Consider the following 10,349-nt stretch of genomic DNA (forward strand, 5'->3'; position numbering starts at 1 on the left):
GTTTGCTTTCTTTCAATTAAGGGTAAACTTGCAAGTATGACCAACTGAATGGTTCCTTTCAATGGACAAGGACAATTACAAAGACTAGTAGTTTTTTTTTTATTTGGGCAGGTGGCCTCCACGGCCGAAGTGGTGTGGCGCGGTGTTTCCACGGAGTAAACAGTGTGGGTGAGAGGTTCTTTAGACGAGTTGTTGAGTGCGGGTGAATGTGGGGGTGTCCGTGTGGACAATGCGGGGTTCCAAAGGCAGCTGCTGCCTTTCTTTAGAAGGGCGAAAGGGCCTTTAAATCCCAGACTATATCCCGCAGCTGCCAATGGCTGCACGTTTAAATGCGCCATCATGCAATTCAACTAAGCTTATACTTTTCTTTTTTTTCCAAAGCCTACAGGCAATATTGGCACACAGAGAAACTTAAGTCTACCGATATCAAAGAAATATAACTTGAAAATGTATGGTGATTGTAGCCTATAATCTCTTGAAAATATAGGCTTACATTGTCTTTCATATTTCTTTAGGCCTATCATCATTTCATTAAAAAAACAAGGATAACCTTTTTTTTTGCATCCAGCAAAAACCTTAAGCTGACCTTGAAATATGTTTTTGCTCGAGGGAAGTTTAGGTTATGTGGGGCTGACATTGGTGAAGCAATAAGACATTATAAAATGTACTTTATTATTTTACTTTAGGTAAAATTGTATTGTTGTGTCTAGGCCTATGCTTGATTCATCTAATGGCTATAAGTCTCTTGCCATATGAGTTTGTAATTAGAAATTGCTAATTATTTTCATCACAGGGAAAGGGGTAGGCTATTTGATGGCAAAACAGAGCAGGCGTGCACATTTTTCTTGTGTCTGGTGCCATGACTGGGGGGGGGGGCAACAGATGTTGGCTTAGCTATGAGGTGAAGTAGGCTTTGGTGTCTATACTGCTGTACGCTTTAGTTACTACTTTACGTTAGACAATTCACACTATTCTTACACACTATAAAACGGACCCTTCCTTTAAACAAACATTCGGAGAAGATACAAACATAAACAAATGTTTAAATTTCAATGACAATATTTTATTTGCATATTTTGCAAAACAGAAAATAAGGACAATGATATAGAAAACGGCTCAGAAACACAATGAAATCTAAGTTTCAAGTGCACTATAAAAAGCTACATGATTGCAAAACATCACAATAAAACTTTGTAAATAAAATAAAAAATGTGCCCTTTGACTAAATCAAAACGGCATTTGCAAATGTAGGCCTAAAGAAACAAATAAATTATAAGTTAGAATAGTCTTAAAAAATTGCCTATTTACACAACCCAGAAATAAACATTTATAATGTCTTTATAAAGCTGTACACTTTTGGCCAGTGTAGACAATTTAAAGTAATTTAGGATTGCACAGTTGTTAAACATTTATTAACACTGTCAAGTGGCTGTATGCAAAGCAACCATGAATGCTACATTTTGTCTGAGTCCTTAGGCGAATCCTCTGTCCCGACCGTTCAATCCTGAGAGTCCACGGACTGTAGGCTACGTTCCATATAGGTCCACTCGGAGACGCACCAAGCCGATGGACAGTCGAGCAGGCGGGTTCTCCATCCCTTGTTTTCTGTCTCCTTCAAATCAGACGGTAGGAGAAACGATAATCACAAGAATAGGGCTAACGCCTGGAAAGGAAATTTAAAAAAATACATGAGTGTTCGTTGTCTAATTTCTTTTTTTTTTTGTTACAGACATGACAAAAATCACGAGTGTGGTCTCGAAATAAAATCAGAGTTGTAGTCTAACCCCAGCAGGCGTCTCCATTTGCATGAGCCTTTCCCGCCACGGTGACAGACTCCCCTCCCCCAACCACACATTACTCTACTGCGAGCGCTCACTCATTTTCAGCCTCCAGTGCAAGTGTGTAACAGTATTTAGACTTATCGTCAACTAAATAACCCCATATGAGCAATTACACACACGTAACTATTTTGTCCTGTATTAGTAAACGCACGGCCTATGTCTAAATGCCACACATTTCTCTTGAACTAGAAACCATACAGACCTTCAACGAATTCTCTTGCGTGGAGTTTGTTCTGCAGGAATGGAAGACGAAGGATGCTGGCAAGTGCTTTCATTCAGCTTCGTCTCGGTCGTCGTCCTTTTACGTTTCACGTAGAAGTCTGGAAAGAAAAGTAACATTTAAAAACCAGGAATTCACGCCATGGCCCCAGGTAGCCAAATATTAGCTACTTGACCGGACAGCATGAAAATGACTAGATCAAATATATCTCGACAATCACCATCAACGCGTAAAACACAATAGGCGTACAGGTGAGCGATATTTACCTGTAATATGTGCCGTGGTGGTTGTATCAGTAGTAGCCGTCCTTTTGCTTCGAACGCACGGGGCTGGTTTGCGGGTAGGCTTCCCCGAGTTCTGCTTCATTGCCCAGTTCTCCTGGTTGACTTCGGTGGGACAGGGAGTGCTACTTTCAGAGTTGGTCAAACGGTCCTCGCAAAGAGGCGATACATCCAGTGGGATAAAGTCCACGCATTGCTTCAGATTGACTGGTGTTACAATCCTGTTCCTCCCGACCTGTACAGAGTCCTGGTAGAAGACTGGAGTAGTATCTACCGGGGTTTCCTCCCACTCGTAGTCCCCAGACAGTGGCACGTCGGCGTCGAAATTAAAGTTCCATCTCCGCTGGTCCCTCTCCGAAATCTCCCACATCTTGGATTTCATCTCCCGGTTCAGTTCGTCGTGATCCACCGGTCCAAAAAGGTTACGGCAGACGCCTGTGCGTGCGTGGAGAGGAAAGGTCCTCCGTGCTGCCAACCTCTCCAGGGCGCTGCTTGTTAGCTGGACGTTGGACATTGTCTTACCAAAGTCCAACCCAAAAATCCACACAAAAAAATAAACAAAATGCTTGATAGATAAATGCCTGGATTTAGAGTGTAGCAAAATATTTTCGTTTCTGTCGAGTTGTGCCACACGGTTCTGTTTAAATGTACCCGAGTAGAGCGCCACACCGTATTTAAAGTCCCAAACAGTTGTAGGTTCATGTAGCCGGATCGCTCGACCATCCCATTGGTTCGTTTACGTCCAACCCTTTAAAAAAATTGCCTCCATACCCCATTTCCATTGGCTGGTACGAAGATTTGGACGGGGGCCATCTAGAGCTTAGCTTTTGATTTGTGCCTGTGGTGTCAGTATTGGCAGTGAGTAAAATGCCTTTCGAAAGTCGATGGGAAACTGTTGTTGCTGCCTAAAGATTGCTTACTATGTATTTTTCCTTTCCTCCAATCCCCAGCCCTTACCGCTTCTCCCTCACCAGCTGCACAGCCACGTCCCGCAGGAGAGATCGAATAACTGCTTCACAAACCAAAGAGTAGAGGTTGGCAGTGCAGAAGTCTACCACATATTATTGCTGTTTAAGAAAACATGGCTCCGCTTCTAATAGTCCAATAGCCTATTGTAAGACCACCATTAAAATGATTGTAAGATTTCGGATATTTCATTGCTGCTCCGATGTAAAGAACCCAACCCATGTAAACAGCAAACACCCACTATTTAAAAATCGAATTGCCTACCTGTCTCGTTTACAAGTGAAACCTCACATTTGGTGAAATATTAGTTCTACAAGTGAAACATCAAATCTCATCCGAATACTCAACTAAGTATGTGATGTGAAGTTAATGAAGTGAACAGTAGGCTAGACAGGGCCAGACTACTGCATTTGGGACCCCTAGCACTGACCTTTTGGGGGGGGTTATATTTTTTGGGGTGGAAACCAGCTAATTTACTGCATTACAATACATTTTGCCATGGTGCAGAGAGAAAAATGTGTAGCTTTATAATGCTATTCTACACATTTTGTTTTGTGGCTAAGATATATATTTTTAGTTTTAAAGCTAATTTCCTGTAATTCTACACTTTTTGCCATGAGGCAGAGAATAAAATGTGTTGTTTTTGTTCAAAAACCAAACGTTGAATTTATAAAGCAAATTTTCTGCAATTCTACACATTTTGCTAACATATGCTATCTGTATAAAAAAATATATATATATATATATATTTGTTGTTGTTGGGTTGGGGGCCCCCTGTAGGTCGGGAGCCCTGGAGCACGTGCTCTGCCTCCCAGTTCGGTATTCCGGCCCTGAGGCTAGATGCAAAGCCACCATGCAACCATGTTAAAAAATATTATATAATTCTTGCATTTGCTTGACAAGACTTACTCTTTATTTTTTCTATTTTAAATGTTTTTGTCGACATGTATTATTATTATCATGATTAGCCTATTGTTGTTCTTAATGCTATCATTTGTAAACTGCTTTTGAAACCATATTTTTTGTCAGGTAATATCTAAGTTGTTGCATTGGTCTGTTGATGCTCATTGAATTCACAATACAGACACTCCCAAGTTAGGTTACTGATATAATTGTGCAGCAGAACCCATACTCTTCTAGCAATAACATTAATAATCTACTAAGAAACCAGAGACCAAATGGAAACGCCTAACGTTGCAGTGTGAAGGGCGACAGCGCCCTCCTTTGGTTTACACGCTAGTGGTTAATGTTGGATTGGGTTTGTTAAAGCCTATGGTGTCACTTTTATTTGCTATGCGGTAGCGCCCTCTCGTGGGTCTCAATTTGTAATTTCTATCGAAATAGGCTTCACAACAGCACCAATTCTAAATGTGCAGATTATTTTATTCAGTGTAAACTTAATTCTGTGGCAGTACTGGTTCATTGCAAGTAGACTAAACTGTTAAAGTTGCAGACATTTCTGACATATTTAAGCTACTGTTTGAGTGGCAGTGAGTGAATGAATTAATATGATGTCATGATTATAATGATGATGACTTGATTACATTAATAAATTCACTCAGGAAAGTGTTTGATGTTTTCTGACAAATTAATCAAGCAATTGATCAACCAAGAATATAGAAAATAGGTTGATTAATGGTTTGTATTTGGTTTTATTCTTTATGACCTATTCTTTCAGGTAAGGAATATAGGGTTGTTGTCAGACCATTTTCCCTAAAGTGGAAACCATTCCCAAATCAGACAGACAGACAGACACAGACATACATACACACACACACACACACTCTTGACCCTCCCTGTGTGTGTGTCTGGAACTGCAGCAGTTGGTGACTTAACTGGCTTCTTTTGTGGTCCCAGGGCCTGCTCTTCAGGACCCTTGGGGCAGGGAGGTGTGGCCCATGTTTTATCTTGTTTTGTCATGGGATTTACCTGGAAGTTAATGCTGAGTTGTGGATTTTCAAGTTCATGTCCACGGACTGTTTGTCTGGTTATACATGTGAAGCCTGTGTGGAGATGGGAATAGGGAGCCCCAGTCACTTGTGAGATTCATTAAACATGCTATTTAGCAAATGTGCATGACACCACTTATATGTAAGCCTACTAGTATATGGTACAGGGGAAATACGTGGGCGAAACATACAATTAATTATTTATGTTCAAGATCAGAAATACAGTTCAGAGCTTGAAGGATATTTTCCATTAAATGCAATGTTGACTCCCCCAAAAATAAAAATCAGAAGGATTGTGACAAAACATGGAGTAAGTATACACATTGCCTTATTTTGCAAATGTGACTGACTGCACATCAGACGTCATTTGCGAGTGGCTCTGCATTTTCAAGTGGCATTTCCACTTCTAAACAGCGTTACGACCAGAGCTACAAGACCCATTTCCAGGGTGTGGTGCACTAAGATCTTACCTATACGACTGGGCCTTTTGAAGTGTGATTAGATTATGTTCCTTACTAGGGGAAATCGCCAACCATTTATACCACTGATGTCCTTATTGCCACCTGTAAAACCATTTGGTCTGTGTCCTCCACTCTTCCTCAGCTTATCTGGAGAAAAGGTGAGCTGACACACCCAACCAGCCACCACCAATTTGCTGTTGTTTATTACACCATTGGATTTCTGTAGAGATTTATATGCTGACAACATTTACATGTACATTATCTGCATTACCTGCAGGCAGGTGCATATTGTTTGCTGTGTTTGTTTATAAGAAAATACAAAAATGTGAATGCTTACATATTTTTTTATTTCACCTTTATTTAACCAGGTAGGCTAGTTGAGAACAAGTTCTCATTTACAACTGTAACCTGGCCAAGAATATACTACATAACTTCATAATGTGGAAAATCACATTTTTGTCTGCACTGGGCCTTTAAGACAAGCAAATGCAACCAAAAATGCCAATTTGGTCTCATTTTACATTACATTGTGTAGGCCATGTAAGAGTGAGTGATTTACCAGTGTAATTCTGTAATAGACTTGTAAGAAGTTGGAATAATGCTGTAAAATTGTGAAAATTATGATAATACCCTTTCAGTGTAAGAGCTGTTTGAAAAGACCACCTGACATTTCAGCCTGTTTTGGTGGGATGGAATTTTGGCCTGCCTGGTGACATCATCGGGCGGTAACTTAGTTAATAGACCAATAAGAAAGAGAATTCCAAACCCCTCTGACAATAGCAGCTAGTTTTCAGTGTTCTCCTCCCCACTCAACCAACTCCCAGGCAATCCTGGAAACATTACTGCTTGTGAAATTGCTCTTCTCTCAGAAGCTATTTTTGTTTCTTTCTTACAATTTTATTGAAAACAACCACAGTAATGTACTTAATTGTTAACCAGAAATGATTTGATATTGTGATAAAAACAGCAGCATTGGACCTTTAATAACTTGTTATTACAGTATCTTATTTATGTCCTTTGTAAATGACTCTTGTTCAACACAATGTTTTTAACAGTCTGGAAAACACGATCTCTCTGTATTAGATTTCAGCACTGTGTTTTTAATCAGACACTCTCTCTTGGATGTGATTGATTGGCACACAGAATGCAGGGATTTGATCAGCACAACAATAAAAGGATTGGGGAAACTACTTTAGTTGTACATCAATTTCAGTGATGTAAGTGACAGAAAATGAATAATATCAGAAACTGAGATTAGAAAAATCAGAGTTCCTAATCAGGAAAAACACAACTATATATCTCAACATGCTAAATAGAAAGTGACATTTCTGTTTAGGTAACAGAGCACTGACTGTATGTTGACAAAGCTGTGCTGTTAGATAAAACACTATAGGAAACCTATAATATACAGTGCATATCGGTATGCACCTTTCCTTGGATTTCTTCACATTTTATTGTGTTACAAAGTGAGATTACAATTAAATGTGTATATATATTATTATTATATATCTTTGTGTGTTATTTTTACAATCTGCACAATATACTCTGTAATGTCAAAGTGGAAGACAAATTCTAACATTTTCTTTTTAATTAAGGAAAAATTAAACACATATCTTGATTAGATAAGAATTCACATACCTTTGGCAGCAATTACAGCTGTAAGTATTTTAGGTAAGTCTCTAAGAGCTTTGCAGACTTGTGCAATCTGCAAAGATTAAAATCTTAGGTTGTTGATCATTGCTAGAAAGCCTTTTTAAAGACTTGCCATAGATTTTCAAGCAGATTTCAGTCAAAGCTGTTACTAGACAACTCAGGAACATTCAATGTCTTCTTGCTAAGCAACTCCAATGTAGATTTGGCCTTGTGTTTTAGGTTAATGTCTTGCTGAAATTAGAATTTGTCTCCCACTGTCTGGTGAAAAGCAGACTGAACCAGGTTTTTCCTATAAGATTTTGCCTGTGCTTAGCTCCATTCTGTTTATTTTTACCCAAGTCCCTGCAGCCACCACCATGCTTGAAAATATGAAGAGTAGTAATTACTGATATGTTGTTTTGGATTTGCCCCAAACATAACACTTTGTATTCCTTGGCCACATTCTTTGCAGTATTACTGTGGTGCCTTGTTGCAAACAGAATGTGTGTTTTGGAATATTTTCTTAATTTCACTTCATCATTTAGGTTAGTTTTGTAGAGTTACTACAATGTTGTTGATCCATCCTCAGTTTTCTTCTATCACAGCCCTTCAACTCTATAAACGTTTTAAAATCACTATTGGCTTCATGGTGAAATCCTTGAACGGTTTTCTTCCTCTCTGGCAACTCCGTTAGGAAGGACACCTATATCTTTGTAGTGACTGGGTGTATTGGTACACCCCCCAAAAGCCCAATTAATAAATTTACCATGCATAAAGGGATATTCAACATCTGCTTTTTACATTTTTACGCATCTACCAATCAGTGTCCTTCTTTGCGAGGCATTGGAAAAGCTCTCTGCACTCTTAGAAATAAAGGTTCCTTTTAGAACCAAAAAGGGTTCTATCACTTGCTTCATACAGTATATGGAACACTGAAAAGTTATAAATAGATGCCTTTTATCGGGTTCTTTGATAAGAACTGATATAGAGTCCTGCATGGTGCCATTTATTAATTATGGCTACTACTGTTAAAATAATATTTCTAAAAGAATATCTAATTTAGAAAAAACTATTAAATAAATGGACAAAATAATACCGACATAGTTTTTAGAATTTATTGTAATTATATGCAAACATAGTTTGGAAATATGCATGGGTGGCCAGGAAGGCATCTCTTTGTTTGAAAAATGTCCCAAGTCAACTGTGGCTGACTTCTTTATAATACAATAGAAGTTAGTCCATTAGTTATAGCGAACAACAAAAATGTGTCTTCTGCTCTATTCTCAACCCCCCCAAACAGCAGACCTCACACATACAGTGCCTTGCGAAAGTATTCGGCCCCCTTGAACTTTGCCACCTTTTGCCACATTTCAGGCTTCAAACATAAAGATATAACACTGTATTTTTTTGTGAAGAATCAACAACAAGTGGGACACAATCATGAAGTGGAACGACATTTATTGGATATTTCAAACTTTTTTAACAAATCAAAAACTGAAAAATTGGCCATGCAAAATTATTCAGCCCTCACCGTTGCCGCTTGCTATAGACCACCTTCTGCCACCAGCTGTGCCCTGGACACCATATGTGAATTGATTGCCCCCCATCTATCTTAAGAGCTCGTGCTGTTAGGTGACCTAAACTGGGACATGCTTAATATCCTACAATCTAAGCTTGATGCCCTCAATCTCACACAAATGATCAATGAACCTACCAGGTACAACCCCAACTCCGTAAACACAGACACCCTCATAGATATCATCCTAACCAACCTGCCCTCCAAATACACCTCTGCTGTCTTCAACCAGGATCTCAGCAATCACTGCCTCATTGCTTGCATCCGTAATGGGTCTGAGGTCAAATGACCACCCCTCATCGCTGTCCCTAAAACACTTCAGTGAGCAGGCCTTTCTAATCGACCTGGCCCGGTTATCCTGGATATTGACCTCATTCTATCAATAGAAGATGCCAGGTTATTCTTTAAAAGTGCCTTCCTCACAATCTTAAATAAGCATGCCTCATTCAATGTTTTTTTGACCAGGAAAAGATATAGCCCGTGGTTCACTCCAGACCTGACTGCCCTTGACCAGCACAAAAACATCCTGTGGCGTACGGCATTAGCATCAAATAGCCCCCGCGATATGTAACTTTTCAGGGAAGTTAGGAACCAATATACACAGGCAGTTAGGAAAGCAAAGGCTAGCTTTTTCAAAAAGAAATTTGCATCCTGCAGCACAAACTCCCAAAAGTTCTGGGACACTGTAAAGTCCTCGGAGAATAAGAGCACCTCCTCCCAGTTGCCCACTGCACTGAGGCTAGGAAACACTGTCACCACCAATAAATCTACGATAATCGAGAATTTCAAAAAGCATTTTTCAACGACTGGCCATGCTTTCGACCTGACCACCCCTACCCTGGTCAACAGCCCTGCACCCCCCACAGCAACTTGCCCAAGACTCCCTATTTCTCCTTTACCAAAATCCAGATAGCTGATGTTCTGAAAGAGCTGCTAAATCTGGACCGCTACAAATCAGCAGGGCTAGACAATCTGGACCCTTTCTTTCTAAAATGCTCAGCTGAAGTTGTTACAACCCCTATTACTAGCCTGTTCAACCTCTCTTTCGTATCGTCTGAGATCCCCAAAGATTGGAAAGCTGCCGCGGTCATCCTCCTCTTCAACGGGGGAGACACTCTAGACCCAAACTGCAACAGAAATATATCTATCCTACCATGCCTTTCTAAGGTCTTCGAAAACCAAGTTAACAAACAGATCACAGACCATTTCGAATCCCACTGTACCTTCTCTGCTATGCAATCTGGTTTCCGAGCTGGCCATGGGTGCACCTCAGCCACGCTCAAGGTCCTAAATGATATCATAACCGCCATCGATAAGAGACAATACTGTGCAGCTATATTCATCGACCTGGCCAAGGCTTTCGACTCTGTCAATCCCCACATTCTTATCGGCAGACTCAACAGCCTTGGTTTCTCTAATGACT

The 10,349-nt window shown here is 39.9% G+C and overlaps 1 protein-coding gene across 2 annotated transcripts; it reads right to left on the minus strand.

Annotated features, from left to right (window-relative positions):
* Positions 1-1,041: 1,041 nt before the first annotated feature.
* Positions 1,042-3,050, minus strand: cdkn1cb (cyclin-dependent kinase inhibitor 1Cb). 2 transcript variants are annotated; one of them, XM_024379122.2, is made up of 3 exons: positions 2,328-3,050; positions 2,044-2,161; positions 1,042-1,612 (listed from the first exon to the last, which is right to left on the minus strand). In XM_024379122.2, the coding sequence occupies exons 1-2, from the start codon at positions 2,854-2,856 to the stop codon at positions 2,046-2,048; spliced, it is 645 nt and encodes a 214-aa protein (XP_024234890.1). In that variant the 5' UTR covers positions 2,857-3,050; the 3' UTR covers positions 1,042-1,612; positions 2,044-2,045. The 2 variants fall into 2 exon arrangements, with proteins under 2 accessions (XP_024234890.1, XP_024234889.1); XM_024379121.2 differs by having other exon boundaries at positions 1,042-1,663; positions 2,328-3,047.
* Positions 3,051-10,349: the final 7,299 nt, after the last annotated feature.

This window comes from Oncorhynchus tshawytscha, linkage group LG19, assembly GCF_018296145.1.
Source record: "Oncorhynchus tshawytscha isolate Ot180627B linkage group LG19, Otsh_v2.0, whole genome shotgun sequence".
NCBI lineage: Eukaryota > Metazoa > Chordata > Actinopteri > Salmoniformes > Salmonidae > Oncorhynchus > Oncorhynchus tshawytscha.

Bases quoted from the DNA above. Each gene is read 5' to 3' on its own strand.
- cdkn1cb (XM_024379122.2), bottom strand. From the start codon at position 2,856: ATGTCCAACGTCCAGCTAACAAGCAGCGCCCTGGAGAGGTTGGCAGCA. The intron at 2,162-2,327 runs GTAAATATCGCT...TTTTCTTTCCAG, and splicing joins CACCACGGCACATATTACAG to ACTTCTACGTGAAACGTAAA.